Source organism: Triturus cristatus, chromosome 9, assembly GCF_964204655.1.
Source record: "Triturus cristatus chromosome 9, aTriCri1.1, whole genome shotgun sequence".
In the NCBI taxonomy this organism is placed as follows: Eukaryota; Metazoa; Chordata; class Amphibia; order Caudata; family Salamandridae; genus Triturus; species Triturus cristatus.
The window spans coordinates 1,149,503,618-1,149,520,983 of record NC_140592.1 but is presented as its reverse complement, the minus strand read 5'-3'; the positions used below and the strand labels follow the sequence as shown (position 1 = coordinate 1,149,520,983).

At 44.2% G+C, this 17,366-nt stretch overlaps 1 protein-coding gene across 3 annotated transcripts in view; it reads left to right on the top strand.

Annotated features, from left to right (window-relative positions):
- The window catches only part of ZNF106 (zinc finger protein 106), a 387,174-nt gene that overhangs the window by 87,102 nt on the left and 282,706 nt on the right, over positions 1-17,366 (top strand). For all 3 annotated transcript variants that reach the window (XM_085627097.1, XM_085627096.1, XM_085627098.1), the window contains exon 3: positions 3,114-3,245. In XM_085627097.1, coding sequence (XP_085483223.1) covers positions 3,192-3,245 — 54 coding nt within the window. In that variant the 5' untranslated portion in view covers positions 3,114-3,191. The remainder of the gene's footprint in view (positions 1-3,113; positions 3,246-17,366) is intronic.

The following is a 17,366-nucleotide window of genomic DNA, read 5'->3' as shown; positions in this document are numbered from 1 at the left end:
TTTGAGTACTGCATAAATACTTTACACGCTGCTTCCAAGTTGTCTTACTGCTTTTGTGCCAACCTACCAGAGGGTTAAGAACAGGTTTATTTACTGACTTTTGTGGTTCACCTCAACAAGGACTATTTATTAATTTTGTAGGGCTTCCACTCCTCTCAACTAATAACCCAATTCCTTACAAGCATAATCCCGGTTGGTGTATCCGTCCAGCGATCCATCGTAGTCTTCCTGAAATCGCACCTGGATCCTGGTCTGCCGCTTCTATAGACTATCATTGGCGCTTAAGGCCTATTGGGGCTAAAATCATTTAAAACTTAAAAAATTCATATGTCCAGTTCCCCTTATTGGACTTATGTTGTCTTGTTCTCTATTTTTCTAATTTGGTTTGCGATTTTTATTGTTTTGACTTTAAAACAGTTTTCTTACTGCAGTAATACTTTAAGTTAAAGTTAAAGCTCTGTGCCTTAGCTACCATAGGGTTGAGCTCATTTTAATTTAGTGACTTTGGGGTTTACCCTGACAAGTTAATGTCATTTTTGCTTGAGGTGGCTGTATACCCACCCAGAGTAATAATTCCAGTGACCCTGGATGATGTATCTGTGCGCATGAGGTTTGAAGTATATTTTTTTTTTATTGACCGATTCTAAGATATTGGCACTACTTGCAGCAGCACTTTTTAAAAACATTGGGGCTTTAGCAGCTAATAGTAGCTGTGGGTCCTCCAACCTCCTCCCACCTTTCTTTATTTCTTTCTTTTGTTTTTTGAATTTCTTTGAAGCAGGGTAATGAACTTCTGTTTACGCTAGAGTAGTGGTTGCAGCTAAAAGTATGGTTTATCAAATGATATTTTGTGTTCTGAGCATCTAACCCATTGCAGCACCCTGAGATGGCACCTTAGACTACTTTGCCATCATTAACCTGAGAGTCAGGTGTTGAAGGGGTGTGCTTGACTTTCAGTTTGGTGTGACAGTTGTATGGGGACTCCAGGACGCCATAAACAACCTCAGTTGCTACAATTCAGGCCATGTAATCTTTTAATGCCCTAGCCACATACTTGGGGGGGAAAAAAAAGTCCTCAAAAGAATGTTTATTGGGATGCTTGTTGGAAGACCTCACTGTTGTATGACTTGTTGCTAGAGTATGAATGTATCTTGAAAAAAACAATGACGAGGCGTTTGCCAAAACAGTAACAATTGCTTTAATTAAACACTGCGACCGGGAGTACAGCATACAGAAACTGGTCTGGGTACGGACTCAAAGTACAATCATTTTGAGCGCCTTTATACACATTTCTTGGAGCATCATAAAACAATTTGCACATCCTGTTTAGGGAGAGGAATGTGGGCCTAATCACAGAGCCATACATTACTGCCACCTGATGACAAATGCAGGTGGGTCTCAACCTTGCGTGGACACTAGAGCCAGTGGGTAACGTGTCCAGATGTCCGGCATGGGGAGCATGTGATCACTGTGTGTGCTGTGTCCTAATTGACTGTGTGTTCCTAACTTCACTGGCATCTAACTTTGATGTTTTGGGAACCCGTGCCCCTCCGGTCGTGCGTTTTATTGGGGCCAATCTCCCCGGACCACTGTGGTGTCGCTACCGATCTGTTGGACTAATCTGGGTTTTTCCTGTTCATGCTTTATTCTGCTGGTTGCATGCCACCCCACCTGTGATCTGTCAATCATTAGCCTCAGGCCTAGGTCGTAAGGCCTGCCTGACCACATATTTCTGACTGGCTTGATGGAGAGGTCATCTCAGGTGATTTCGACAACAGTGATTCGATTTTTTTTTCTGCACACATGTATCATTGCGTATATTGACATCAATATTTATATTCTGTTGAGAAAAAAATTAATATGAATGATTAGATTAACTTCTGTCACATTTTACAAGTTTCACTTTTATGCAGAGTCCAATTGAGTCAAAAATAATGTTGAGTGTGAATATTTTTAACTCTAGATTGAACTTTTTCTGATGGGGATCTAGGAGTATATACTGTAGTGGCTTGCAGACTTGTGAGGGTGTGTGCAGCTTTCTTGGAATGGAAGTGATTTCCTTATTCATGCACATGCTCTTTGAACGTGTGTAGAAGGGTATATTTACAGAGAGCACAAAATGTGCCATGTAGGAAAGCTGTTCCATTAATAGTCCTATTAGCCATGCTCCCTCACTCCTTCCCGGGAGTATGCACACCCCCACCTCAACCCCTCCAAAAATAGCTGATTATTGCTAGATATTCTGTGTGGTGCAGCATAGAAAGTAATCATCAGTGGTTGGATCTATGATATAGATCATATACCTTATACATAAGTATGGTTCCTAATACGAATCATACAGTTACCTTTATAGAATCTGAAATATTGATAAGTGAACATTAATGTCTTTTATAGTAACTGAGTTCTGAAGTCAGTTTACTTATATTGGAAATGATTACCATCTAGAATCCTCTTCTTTGTTTGCTACCCGTACAATGAAAGACATGACCACTGCAATTCCCTCATTTGCCGAAAAAACAAAGAACATTTTAACCAAATCCTGATCTGGCACGCAATTAACAAATAGTCTACATGTGAGAAAGCTTGATGAAAGTTGATTTTCGTGCGTACTTTCGTTCACTTTGACCAGCTGTGACTGGCCTGGCCGTGCTGTGGAAATACTACCGGGATTTTTACATTAGCAATTACATTTTTCCTTATTTGAGACTGTATTCCTATTGAAAGAGTTTCTTATTTTTCTCTTTTGCAATGGGGAAAAAAGTAAACGGCTTAGTCGGCTGTACAAACTGGCCTATTTTTAAAACCTTTTTTGATTTTCCAAACTTTTTAAAACTTACTTAGTTGCTTTTTTGATAGACAGTCATAGGAAGGAAATGTTGCCTTTGGATGGATAAGGATGTATTATTTTGGAAAGCATGACTTTTTATTTAAGGTACTCCTAATGAAGTTTTACAAGCAAGTACCATTTTTTTTAAAATCAGCAAGCAAATAAAGTTTTTTGTGACACTGTTTGCATTCAAAGAACACACAAACAGTTCTATAAATTCGAATATCAAAATTTTATATTAACTTGCCATTTATTCTCTCTCTCTCCCTCTCTCTCTCCACTGTAGGAAATGTATGAAATCCCCAAAGCCACTGGGTTTGATTTCATCATTGCAGTTATGGCGTGAACTTCTCAGTTGGCAACTATGGTTCGAGAGCGAAAATGCATCTTGTGCCACATCGTGTACAGCACAAAAAAGGTAAATTTGCTTGTGTTCCTAAATTCACTGAAACGAGAATCTTTTTGGTATGTGATGCCCTGGTTGGTGAGAATTATCACAAACCTGAGAACGGTGATAAGGCTACCATAAATGAGTATTTTGCTAGTTGCAGCGTCAAGATAGTTTACACGCCCCCAGGGGAAAAGAGCCAGATGTTTGTGTATGTTGTGCGAAATCTGCTCATAGTTCTTGCTTAATGGTAGGTTGGGTCTCCAGAGGTCCCACTTCTCTTTGCAGAAATAGGTGTATCTCTGAATAGATTTTTTAGATTGAGCATTTGAGACCTCTTGTATATACTTTAGTATATACCTATATGTGTATGTACTTTGTGGGCTCTGGCGATCAGCGCTAGGACTTGTCTGCTTCCATTTAGGGACTTTTTTTCTGTTCAACTGCCTCTATTTAACTGTCTTAATAGAAAACGGCCAGTAGAGGTCAGTAAAATACCAGAATTGCGTTCTGCTTGTTCAACTACCTCTATTTAACGGTCTTGATAGAAAACAACCAGTAGAGGTCAGTAAAATACCAGAATTGCTTTCTGCTGAGGGACTTTCTTATTTTATTTTTTCTTGCAACTGCCTCTATTTAACTTTCTTGCTAGAAAACGACCAGCTGATGTCAGTAAAATACCAGAATCACTTTAGCATTCTCTAGATTCCAGTCCATAAAAATTGTCTTCCACGAGCAACCATAAACAATATTTGTTTTAAATCTTGCATTTTCAGTGATATGACCACCTAAGGCACTGATTTTATATTAAAAACCGAGCTTTAGACTATTCCATTTCCCACTGAAAGGCAATATTTCTCTCCATGTGTTCCCATGCCTGGCGTGTAATTCAGTTTGGTGCTTACTTTCCCTCCATATTAAAGACCAGAAGATGTTTCAGCAACCAGGCTAATGTACTGCATTGCTAAATACATACAAGGTACCAAAGACGAGACCGATTGCATTGTAAATGCTTGTTTTGCTAATTATCCATAACGGCAATACATTAATGGCTTTTTTTTTAAATGTAAATAAGCGTTTAGGAGAATGCTATTTTATTGATGATAAATGAAAATCAGCTGTAGGGCAAAGTGTTAAAACAAGATGAACAACCCTGCTGTCGGGTGCGGTATGTCACTGTGGTGCTCCAACACTTGAGAGTTACTGGTGTGATGTGTGTGCGTTGCATCTTATGCACATCTTGGTATCTTTCCACATGTTTGCAACATGGTATGCTGGTTTGCCCAACTACATAAGCACCTGTTTTCCTCTTGCTTTCTAATTTGTATGTTGAATGTGTGGCCAGCTGTGCTTTGACTGACAGACTAGTACTCACAGTTCTCACTCGGATGGCTGATGAATTTGAAGCTCATATTTGCTTTAAACTGGGTGGCTTTGCACGCTGCATATATGCACTTTACCTCCATTTTCTGAACAAGGCAATCGATGTGGTATCAGAAACCTGGACACACCGAATACAACCTCCATGTCTCTGTAGCTCAGCTTTGCCTCTCTGAGAGGCCACGTAGCCAACCCTAGTGCTGCTTGTCGTTGTAAAGACTGGCAGTGGGAATGACTAGCAACAGAAGGGTGCAAAGCAATGTGAATAATAGTGAATGACCGTGATAGACTAAAGAAAACTGCCTTTATTTTAAACCTAGAGCGTGACTGGCCAAGATTTATTCCTCCTAAGTGCCATCATAATGGGCTTGCATGTGGTTAAAATGAAGGGAAAAGATAAATGTTCTTTATTTAGTTGTTCTGTATTTGAAGGCTCTTGGCTGCCGAACGCTTTCATCTTAAACTGATTTCATGTATGCATTTTGCGGATTGGAAGTGCCAATTTTTCTATTGGCGACATGTTTGTCTGTAGAGTGCTGTATTGTTACTCCACAGTGAAGTAACATGGGTATTAAGCACTAGTCTGAGTATGTCAATGGCAACATGGGTGCTTTATTTTATATTAAGTTCAGCATAAGTTGTCAAGATAGGTTTAATTGTTTTGTGGTTTTTTTTGTAACATCAATTTATTAACTTTTACAGTTTGCATGGTACCAGGAGGTGGGTGCTCCCGTAGAATTAAACATTATATATTATAGCAAGAAAATAAAAGTAACGCTCAAACCAGATATCCGGACCCCACAACATGCAATTTAGTAGGTTTCCATACTACTACTACTACTAATGGCATTTGTAGAGGGCGCTTGTACCCAACACAATCTTGAAGAGTTGTCTTAGAACAAATATCCTGTGAGTAGGAATTTGATAGTAAAGAGAATAGTACTGGCCCACATTTGAACACGAAGACTCCTTCCGGTTGAGAGTGCTTGAAAGGGGAAGCAATGCTTACTTTCAGCTGAACCACTGGTTGGTCGTGCTATTGTCAGTAATATGCTCTGTTTTGCAAAGACCAATGATCACTATATAAGTGGTATTTTGTAGATTTAGCAGTCTGTGCAAGTTTGCTTGCAAAAAGGAATGTTGGTACAGTCCAACTGAATTGATCTCTGCCGTCACTACGATGGACTTGTGAGGAAAAGAAAGACTGGTGTAAGAAGCAGTTTTACACTGCAGCAGTAATCTGAAGTTCAAGTGTCATACTGGTGTCGAAGATAAAGCTCAGGATTTTCACTTTAGATGTTGAAGATTAAATTGGGTTGGGTATAGGAACTTGGATGTTATGTAGAGGAGATATTACTCTGGTCTATCATGCAAACTCCAGTTTTATTACTGTTGAGTTATAAACAGTTCAGACTCGCCAAGTGCTTAAATTCACAGAAGACAGGATTGAAGTGAAGAGATCTCTTCATCTAGTTCACACACTTTAAAACAAAGTCTACATAGTACTGACACCATATAGAAGAATGGCAATGATATTGAAAAGAGGTGCAAGATATTGAACAGTACATGTTATAGAGGGGATTCTTGCAGAGCTCCCCAAGTGATAGCAACAAATTCAGAAGGAAGTCACACCCTTAACTTGTTGCAGTCTTCCTTCCAGAAATGTTAAAAATCATTGGAGGAAAACCGAATCACCCTTTGACACCAAGGACCATCTTGTAAGATTGCCACTATGCACTATGGTGTTAAGAGGTGGAAAAAAGTGTATTAAACAACAAGGGAAGAGTTTCAGGTGTGCCTGGCCAATCTGTAAAGAGAGTCAGAGGAACTTATTGTTGGCTGGTCAGTTCAGCATTACGGCTTACTGCCAAGTACAAAAAGTGCTATTAAAGGCCCTGATCCAAAGTTAGAGGCACAAGCCACAGGCTGGTATTCACTGGGCAAAGTGTATCCCACTGCTAGGAGAGTGGATTTTTCATATGAGAAGGAAATACCCCTGCCATCTTAATAAGGAGCCCGTGGTTATGTTACAACACAGTTCTAATAACATATTTGCTTTAGCCCAGTAGCTGTGGCAGAAGGTGCAGCCAGTTCTACAGAGACCTGTTTGCTAATTTCAAGCACCGCCAAACAACAAAGCTAAGAACATAAGATTAGAAAATTCACAAACCAATTGAGACAAACCTTGGCAAATCCCAATGGATCTTTCTTATGTGTAGTAAAACATGCAAACAAAGTCATGCACCAATGCTGCAGTGGTTCTAATGAGTGTGGGTGTAATAATGGTGTAAGTGGTGATAATGGTGCTAGCAAAGGTAGTGATGTTGGTAATAAGGGTGGTAGTGATAATTATGGCAATGATGGTGGTACAGGTAGCAATTGTGATGGTAATGGGGAAAATGGTGGTATTGTTAATTGTAAAGGAGTCACTGTAATTGTGCTAATGGTAATAATGCCCCTAATAATGGTGATAATAGTTGTGTTAATTGTAGTATTGGTGGTGTTGACGTGGGTATAGATAATCATTGTAGTAATTTTGATGTTAATTGTAAGTGTTGTAATAGTGCTAATGGGTGGGGTAGTGGTGGTGTTATTTATTTATTTGGGAGTTTTATATAGCGCTGGCCAGGCCCAAAGGTATCGGAGCGCTTTACAACAATTGTCATGCTAGAGTCATACAATCTGGCAAGAAGTATACATATTGGCTCAAGGCGCTTTGTAAGTCTCAGCGCGATGTACATCGTTAATGCATGGACGTCAAGTAGTATTCAAATTGTGTGCCTGTTGACTTGAACTGCGCCTCCTACGGGGAGGTGGGATAGAGGCAGGGGTCAGGGAGGCGGAGGAGGTAGAAGTCTTTATGTCACAATGATCGTGAGCTGCAGTGTGTTTTGGCTAGTGGACTTCGACGGTAGCTGTCAGTTCGGGAGAGACCGATTGATGAAGCGGTCTTTGAGCTATCTTTTGAATTTTACAAAGGAGGGGATGATCCTGATATGGACTGGAATGGAGTTCCAGAATTTGGGCACATTTCCAGCGAAAGACCGGGCTGCGTTTTTTTTGTGCCTGTTGTAAGAGGTATGAGGAGTAGAGTGTTGGTGCTCCTGAGGTTCCTTGTCTGGCCGGCCTTCTTGAGTTTGGAGGCCAGGTAGTCTGTTTTCCCTGTGTGCAGGACTTTGTGTGTGAGGCAGGCAGTTCTGAAGCTGGCACACATTTCGACTGGGAGCCATTTTAGTTCTCTAAGTGGGGGTGAGATGTGATCCTATTTCTTAACTCGGGTGACCATTCTGGCTGCTGCGTTGAGGGTTGTTCTGAGTGGAGCTAAGTGGGATTTTGCTGTACCTGTGATAACTGCATTCCCGTTGACGAGTCTAGACAGCACCAGCGATTGAGTCACTTGTTTGAGGACCTTGGGCGGGATAAAGGGTTTTATTTTGTTGAGTAGTTTCAAGTTGAGGAATGCTCTCTTTGCGGTGTTCTCGACGTGTTTAGCCATGTCAAGTTTTGGGTCTAGGGTGATTCCCAGCGATTTGACAGAGTCAGATAGGGTGAGCTTGCTCTTGAGAGCATCAATAGATTTAAGCCATTCTAGGATTTGGGGGTTCTCTTCTTTATTGGAGATGAGGAGGATTTCCGTTTTGTCTTGGTTGAGTTTTAGATGATTTATTGACAACCAGTGTTGAACTTCTATTAGAGTGTCGTTAAGTCTCTGAATGTCATCAATGGAGGAGGTTTCGAAATAGATCTGGGTGTCATCTGCATACAGGTGAAAGAGGATGTTGGCTTTTTTGAGTATGTTGTTGAGGGGTTCCATGTGGATGTTGAAAGGTTGCGAGGAAAGTACTGATCTTTGAGGGACACCCCTGCTGACGGGGTGTAAGTCAGACGAGAAGTTTTTGATTTTTATTCTTTGGGTGCGGTTGTGGAGGAAGGAGGAGAACCAGAGTAAAACCACCTCATCTACACCTACCCTTTCTTGGAGGACCTTAATGAGTATGTTAAGGTCAACCGTGTCGAAGGCTGCCGATAAGTCTAGGAGAATGAGTAGGCAGCATTGATCTGTATCGAGTGACTTGTGGATATCGTCTATGACGTTGAGGATTGCGGTGTTAGTGCTGCAGCCTTTTCTGAAGCCCGATTGATGGGGGTCTAGAAGGTTGATGTTGTCCATGTGCAGAGTCAGTTGTAATAGGACGCACCTTTCTAGGCTTTTGGATAGGAGAGGGAGATTGGAGACGGGTCTGAAGTTGTTTAGATCGTTGGTGTCCAGGCCTGTTTTTTTCAGTAATGGTGTGATTTGGCCGACTTTTAGGCAGTCTAGTATGTCTCCTGTTTTTAGTGAGCTATTGATGATCTTGCTCCAGAGCGGAGCTATGGAGAGTTTAAGCTTTTTGGGCAGTAGGATCTAGGACGTAGGATGAGGGTTTGGAGGTGGAGATTAGTTGGACTATCTCTGCTACAGGGATGGGGTTGAAGGATTTCCAGGGTTTAGGGGGGTTCTTGGGTGTGAAATCTTCTGTCCCTGGTGCTGGGATCTTGTGAAGGGGGCTGTGGTTGTTGTCCAGTGAAAGCTTGATCTTGGTGATTTTGTCATTGAAGAAGTTGTCGAAGTTATCGCACCGATCTTTGGAGGCCTGACATGAGGATGTAGGGGGCTCGGAAGTTTGCTGCCTAATGAGGTTAAAGAGTTCTTTGGGCCTGTTTTTTGCGTTGTCTAGAGCGCTGCAGAAAAATATGGGTTTTTTTTCGTTCTTTGTGTTTTTGTACTTCCTGCGAACTGATTTGAGTTGATCGTGGAGGGTTTTGGAAGGGCGGTTCCGCCAGCGTCTTTCTGAAGCTCTCAGTTGTCTTCAATCGACTTTAATGTCTTTGTTGAACCAGGATCTGGATGGAATATTCCTCACTCTTTTTAGTTTCAAGGGGGCTAACTGATCCAGAATGGAGGTCATAGTTGTGTTGTAATGGGAGGCGAGTTCTGTTGTGGAGAAATCCTCGGTGGGGATGTGAAGGAGAGAGCTTACCTTTTCCTCTATGTCAGCCAAGGGAATCTGAGTTAGATTTCTTGCCCATTTGGGGGATCGTGCGTGGGTGGGTTGGTATCGGATCGTTTGGTTGATGTGGAATATGATGATGTGGTGGTCGGACCAGTCAACGGGCAGGATGTGGTCTATTGCGACTGTGTCTCGTTGGGCAATAATGGCATCTAGGATTGCTCCTCTGTTATGAGTTTCCTCTGAGCAGTGTTGGGTAAGGTTGTTGGTACGTAGAAGCTCATTCTGGGTTTGGATTAGTGAGTTGTTTTCTTCGTTCCAGTGTTGGTTGAGGTCACCTAGAATGAAGTTGTTTGAGTCTCGGAGTGAGCAGTGTGCAATCAAGTCCGACAAGTGTTCTCCGAATGTGGTGTTGTTGCCTGGCGGATGGTAGAGGAGATTACACTTTTTTGTCACTTGCCTTAATGTTGGCGGTAAGGCATTCAACGGTGTTGTAGTTGAAGGTGTTGGTTTCCATTATGGAGATGTTGTTCTTGTGTATGATTGTTATACCCCCGCCTCATTGGTCTTTTCTGTCTTTGTTGATGATTGCAAAACCTGGGGGCACCAGCATATCTATTATTGGGGAAGAGAAATCATTTAACCACGTCTCGGTGATGAACGTGATATCTATGTCATGTGTGAGGATTGATTCTGCTAGCTCTGTTGCATGTTTGGTGACTGATCTGCAGTGTAAGAGCATGCACTTGGTGGAGCTCCCCTCTTTTTGGGGTTTCTTCATTAGGGGGTCCCTGGGGATGTTGGTGAGGAAAGCAGGGAGTCTTGGGGATCTCGGAGGGGAGTATTCTCTTCTGAGTCCCGTGATCATCTGTATCTTGGAGTTTGGGGAGCCAGCAGAGGAAGTGTTGTATGAGGAGGCAAGATCCGAGGCTGCGCTTGAGGACATTGCAGCTCTTGTTCTTATGGGTCTCTCTCGGTCTGGTTCGAGAGGGGGGTTGTGGTCCGGCTGTGGCACAGAGCCTTGGAAGGCCTTTGGTGTGTGGAGCTAGAGAAGGTGGGAGTCAGGTGAGGGCATTGGCTGGGCTTTCGGAGCGTGGCGAGGTTAAGGCCCAGGATTATAGTTTCTAGCTGGGTTTCTAGCAGGGCGAGACAATGTGCCGTCTCCCCAGAGGCGGTGGTGGGGGTGTTGCGAGAGGTGTCGTCCTGAGAAGGAGGTAGCTTGTCAATGTTGTGTTGCTTTTCGTTTTTTGCGCTGTCGGTATTGACTGTGAGGGGTCGTGGGCATGGGGTGTGTCGGATTGTAGCGTGGTTTCCTCGTCCTCTTGCGTGTGGGAAGAGGGAGGTTGTTGAGGGTCGTTGACTGGGTTGGGGTCGTTCTTTGTTGTTGGTGGTGGTGATATGAGGAGGGTGTAGGTGGCGGTCAGTAGGGGGTTGGAGAGCCTTGTTCATGGCGTCCCTCCAGTTAGAATTGGAGAGGGGGAATGTATTGTGCGTGTTTTGTGCGGGGAGGGTGTAGGTGCGGTTGGTGTCTAGGAGGGAAAGGTTGGCGGTGTTGGCATAGGGTGGTGGGGTTGGTTTGCGGGCTCTCCTGTCGTGTCAGGCTGTCCGGGGATAGGGAGTAGGTCGGGCATGGTGGGATATGTGTGAGAGTGGGTTGTTTCTTAGCGAGGGGAAGAGGGAGTCAAATGCATCTAGGTTGTCATTGCTGGCTTGGATCAGGGCTGTGCCGTTAGAGTAGATGGTCGTAGAAGTGTTACCGCTCCGCATAGGGCGGTTAGGTATTGAGATCGTCAGTTTGCAGATATAGTGGGTGTTAGTTGTTTTGGATATGTGTAGCTGTGATCTGAGAATGGAGTTCCAATTTTCGGGTCTTTCTGTGTGAAAAATGAGATCCATTTTTATCCGTCCTTTGGAGGAGGAGCAGTGATATATGTCAGCAAATGGTGTTTCTGGGTGTTACCTGATCAGTCTGTGCTTGAAGTTTCTTTTCGCTTTCGGTGCGAGGTTCGGGGGGGAACTGATAGAGAAGTTCGGGCCATGTGATTTTAGGTAAGTCGGTGTGGAGGGGCTGATGTAGGTTGGCATGGCATATGGCATTACATCTTAGTAGGACGGGAGGATGACTCCCTTAGGGATTGGTTTGTTACGTTTCCGTGGGGGGGGAGTCAGGGGCTTTAACAGGTGGTGTAGGTCAAATATGGCCTGAAGCCACCATCTTGGGGACAGGCATCGCATGGTGTGGGGGGTATGAAGTGTGGTGAGCCTTTCGATATTAGGGGTCTGTGCGTCAGTTGTTCGTTATTGACATGCTTAGAGGGACGATGGGGGCAGTGGATGTGGTGAATGGGGTCGAGGGCATTGGTCGGCTTAGTGAGTGATTAGTGTAGGTTGGAATCAGCCCTTTTGGGGACAGGCAGCAGGGGTCATATGACCTATTTCTCAAGATCCTGGGTCTTCGCTTCTTGTAGGAAAGTAATTCAGTTGTCACTGTGTCGGTGGGTAGCCCCTGTCTTGGCTCTTTTCTGAGGATTCACCGGAGTACAATCCGGTTCTCACTGGGAGTGGGAGGGGGCCATTCCTAATGTGTTATGAGAATACAAAGGCTATTTTTTTATATAACCTTGTGTGGAGTTCCTTTTGTAGTGTGCCTGGGATGTTGTCGCTGTGTGCGTGTGCAAATGCTTTACACATGGCCTCCGGGATAAGCCTGACTGCTCGTGACAAGCTACCAAGGGGGTGAGCAGTGGTTATCTTTGGCGTGTAACTCCCTTGCCCTGACTAGAGTGGTGGTCTCAGCCTGGCTTTGGCGCAAGCCTTAGCCAGCCAGAGTTCCCATTTCTAACATTGGTCATGGTCTGAAGGAAACAGAGGATAGTAAAGGTCCCAGCAGGGTCCACTGTAGGACTCTTGCCTGCTGCATATGGCTGGTCACGACATTGAATAAAAGGGAAGTCCTCTTAACACCTTCCATGCACCACAATTTCCCACCTACGGTGAAGCCACTACCATGGGGCAATAACCACACTATCAAAATGGATTTAAGCCCTGACCCCTCAGGTCCCAATGCTTTCATCATCAACTACCCACCCAACCTTTCGAAAAAAGCAGCCAAAAACCACAAGTATCACCTACTAAGGTCTAGGCCCGAAACTTTAATCTCAGACATCTATTATTGTGCAAACAAAGGTAGCAGAGTTAATGACCTTATTTTCTACACCAGAAAAAGAGCTTGTTGGTGTAAAGTCCTCTACTCTATGCTCCGAATATCATGTACCAGGAAAACACCCTATGGTCTCAAACTGACTACAGCTCCTTCGCCCTCGGTCAACGCCAATTCCACCATCACCCTCTAACAATGGGATCATCCTTATACAAGCGTCTAATGCCAATCTGATTAAGTTAGCCAATATCTTCCCGTCCCTCAAGCACGCGGCCTCGGCGAAGTCCATTGACACCCAACCTCATTCTTCCAGCAATCAGGTCATCACCAGCCCCTCCCCCCCAGCTCTCAGCCTAGACCCTCACTCCCTTTGAATTACTCCTCGCTGCCAGATGATCACATTGCGGCTCAGTCCCTGGTGGAGGTGCCCCAACATTCTAGTCTCTTGACCCAACAGGTGATAAACATCTTAGGGCAGCACGGAGCACAACCAACTAGTCCGGTTCTCTCTGTTCCTCGCACGGAGAGCTCGCCCAGTTCCCTATTCTCATTACCCCAGCAATTGAGGGACTTCTCGAGTCCTCTCGGCATACAGTCAGCTAGTCTGACCCCTACTGCTTCGCGCGCAAAGAGATCCCCATGTGACCTTGTATCTTTGCCTTCATCAATTGAACACTCGTCCCTCATCCCTCCCCCTACGCCACACACCAAGCGGATGAATGGACAAATTCCCCACTCCGGCCATGATTTGCCATACCCTCGATCTCCGGTAGGACTTGCTCAGCACCCTCAGAGCTATGCTCAGACCACTGTCGCTATCGCTACATCATTGATTCCCAAGGTTCACTATACCCCGCTAGTTCCACACATTCAACTCCCTCCCCAGGAACAACGATCCACCACCTTAGGGCACACAGGCTTACATGGAGACTCCTCCTCTGTTAACACATCCTATGCCTCTTTCAGACTTAAGTGCGCGCCTTGATGATATATATCTCCAGCTGCACCTTCTCACTACTGAACTACATGACCTAAAAGTCCTTTCAAAGGATTTTTTCCCAATGATAAGTTCCATCCTCACCTCTACGAATCTGCCTAGAACCTCCCCGAGTGATAGTGATTGCTTGGGCCAGGTGTTAGCCTCCGCTGTCTCGCAAACCATTCCCTTAGCTAACGCGCCCACACGGCCCAGAATAGCTGAGACCTTGGCGTCTAATGATCTTAATGACCTTCACAACTCCTACTCGACTAGGTCCAATCTCAACTTGACCCCGCCGAAGCACATACAAACCATCCATCTTAACCTGCACAGAGAACCTCCTCATAATCTTAATCATTAATAAAGACAATCTCACACGCGTGAATGTCACCCAGACTCCTTCAGCCACAAATCCTCCACGTTTGAAATGTGTACTACTCAATTGCCGGTCTGCCAGCAAGCATGCTTCCGAAATATTCAACACAATGATCTTGACATCATCACCCTTACTGAATCCTGGCTAAATCCAGCCTCCACTCCTATTTTAGACCTCCTTGTACCTCCTACTCACGACATAATTAGGCTAGACAGAGTTAGGAAGCATGGAGGGGGCCTAGCCTGCATTCATAGAAACACACTCTCGGTTTCCCACATAGAGTCCTCTCCGCCCTCTGCCTGTGAATATCTTTGTCTCAACATCGCAAGTAACAACCGGCCGGTCTGCAAACTTCACACCTTTTATCACCCCCTGGGAGACAACCTCTTTTTCATTGAACAAATAATGGAGATCATCTCGAGTAATGTTGACTCAGCCATCTCCCAAATCTTTCTTGGCGATTTCAATCTCCATTGGTCTAATCCTAATGACCAAGCGGTTACTTGCCTTAAAGACTTTTTGAAGGATCATGAACTGTGACCAGCCAACACGCAACAAAGGTGGAACTTTAGACCTCATTATCTCGAAAGGGCAGTCCATCACACTGGAATCCATTACCCCTTGCGATTGGTCAGACCACCACTGCATTCTCTTCTATATCAACATGGAGGTGAAGTTGAGGAAGGCTCATCCAACGAAATCTAAGATCTGGAAAAGGGATTTCAGATCTATAAACCCAGTTGAATTAGCTGCCCACTGTAAAACTGCCCTCTCCTCCCAAGCCGACTTGAGTGAGGTTCAGTTGCTCACCGACGCTTACAACTCGACCATCTCTAACATCTTGGATGACATTGCACCTCTTCAACTAAAAAATACCTCAACAAAAAAATCCAAACCATGGTACAACGACAATCTAAACACAGAACGACGCAACCTCAGGGCAGCTGAGCGAGCCTGGAAGTCAAATCCCTCCTTGGAACACATAAAATTCCTTAGAGATGTCAGGAGTATATATAACAAGCAAATCAAGTGCGCTAAGGCAGATTACTTCAGACAACAACTTGATCAATCCACTAATCGCCCCAAGAAACTCTTCGAACTGGTCAAACAACAATCCACTTTGGGTACAAATCACTCTGTCGCCAATGTCAGCCCACCGTCCGGTGATGAATTTTCTGCTTTCTTCATTGAGAAATCAAGACTCATCTCCTGTGAACTTGCCTCCAAGAAGGCTGTACTGCCAGCTTCTGGGTCCACACCACCTCTTGTCATAGGTAAGCCCAATCTCACACGCCTGATCATCAAGAACAAGGCCTCATGGAGCACCTTTACCCCATTCAGTGAAAAAGACATCCACAGGAATCTTCAGAACATCAATCCATCCAACCACTTCAGTGACCCATTGCCCCCGACCATCTTCAAAGAGATCAAGAATGCTCTCATCCCCACATGGACAAGGATAGTAAACGCTTCTCTATCCCAAGGCACGATCCCAGACTGTCTAAAAGCAGCGCAGGTATCATCCATACTAAAAAAAAAAAAAAAACGCAGAGAAATCTGACCTCAATAATTTCCGCCCCATATCTAACATCCCCACTCTAGCTAAACTACGCAAAAAATGTGTACAATCCCAACTTTGTGCTCACATGGAGAATTTCCAACTCCTGAACCAACATCAATCAGGCTTTCGGAAGGGGCACAGCACAGAATCGGCACACACGCATGTTATTGACGACATATTAAATATACTCGAAAAAAATGGCTCCTGCCTCCTGATTCTCCTTGATCTTTCCTCCGCAGTCGACACGGTTATTCACGACAACCTCATTTCCATTCTGAAGAACAGGATGGGATTCTCAGGTCTGGTGCTACAATGGTTCTCCTCCTTCCTCCACCACAGAACACAAAGAGTCCAGGCAAACCACTCCCTCTCCAGTACTCATGGGTGTCCCCCAAGGGTCCGCCCTCTCTCCTATCCTTTTCAACCTCTTTTTTGAACCTCTAGCTAATTATCTAAATGACATGAACATTCCCTTCCATATGTACGCTGACGACACATACCTTTACCTGAAAATCTCATCCCTGGATAGCATCATTTCACTCAACTCTACCTTAACGTCTACTCAAAATTGGTTAACTAACTGAGAACCACCTCCTGCTCAACACTTCCAAAACTGAATTCCTTCTCATCTCTCCTCCGAACCACTCCTTCAAGCTAGACCTTTTGTTGACTCACCTCACTGCTTTCAATTGCACCCCTCTCATCATAGTCTTTGCCAAATCCTTCGGAATCACCTTGGACAAGCACCTGAATATGAAAAATCATATTAGCAACGTTTGTAAGGGAGCTAATCACTTGAAGAGGACACTCAGAAATATCAAGCCCTTCCTTCCACAACATGACTTCAAACAAGCGGTCCAAGCACTGGTCTTGCCGAGGCTAGATTATGGCAGCGCTACGCTTTGCGGCCTTCCCAAGTACACACTGGCTCCACTGAGGTCAGCACTGAACGTTGCTGCCAGACTAGTCACTGGTACCAAACGAAATGAGCACATCTCCCCAGTCCTAAAGTCTCTTAAATGGTTGCCCTACGAAGCCCGAATCCAGTTAAAGATTATCGTTCTAGCACACAAAGCCTTGCACGACAACACACCCAGGTACCTAGCACAAAAGCTTGAATTATCATGTGGCGAGAGAGCTTCAAGAAGCGCTAACAACTTCCTCCTGAAACCACGTATCATGAATAAAAAGAGTACTTGCCGTCAAGCCTTTTCAGGTGCTGCACCAAAGATCTGAAACTCTCTTCCACCGGATTTGCACAGAATATCATCAATAACTGCTTTCAAACTTGAAGCCAAAAGTTTCCTAATGAACAAATTCTTACCTTAATTTGGGCGATGCGCATTCGCACGCAACCATTGATCCTACAACAATTGTTGATTGACTCTACATCCTTTTTACCATCCTGTGTTTCAGCTCTCTCCCCCTTCGGCTGTAAGGCTTGCCCCCAGTAGCAGCCTGTTATTGACCTGTTTATTTCATTACTCGCTCTGTACCACCTGTCTGTGATTATTGTGACTTTAATTGTTTGGTTTTCTTATCTGATATCGTTACTGGAGCTGTATTCTCCCTTTCTTCTCGTTGTGTATCACTTGTATGTGATTTTTTTGTGACTACAACTGGTTGGCATTTTTACTTGATATTGTTACTGGAATAGTACTCTCCCATTCTTCCTTTTGAAAAGCGCTCTGATATCCCTCGGGA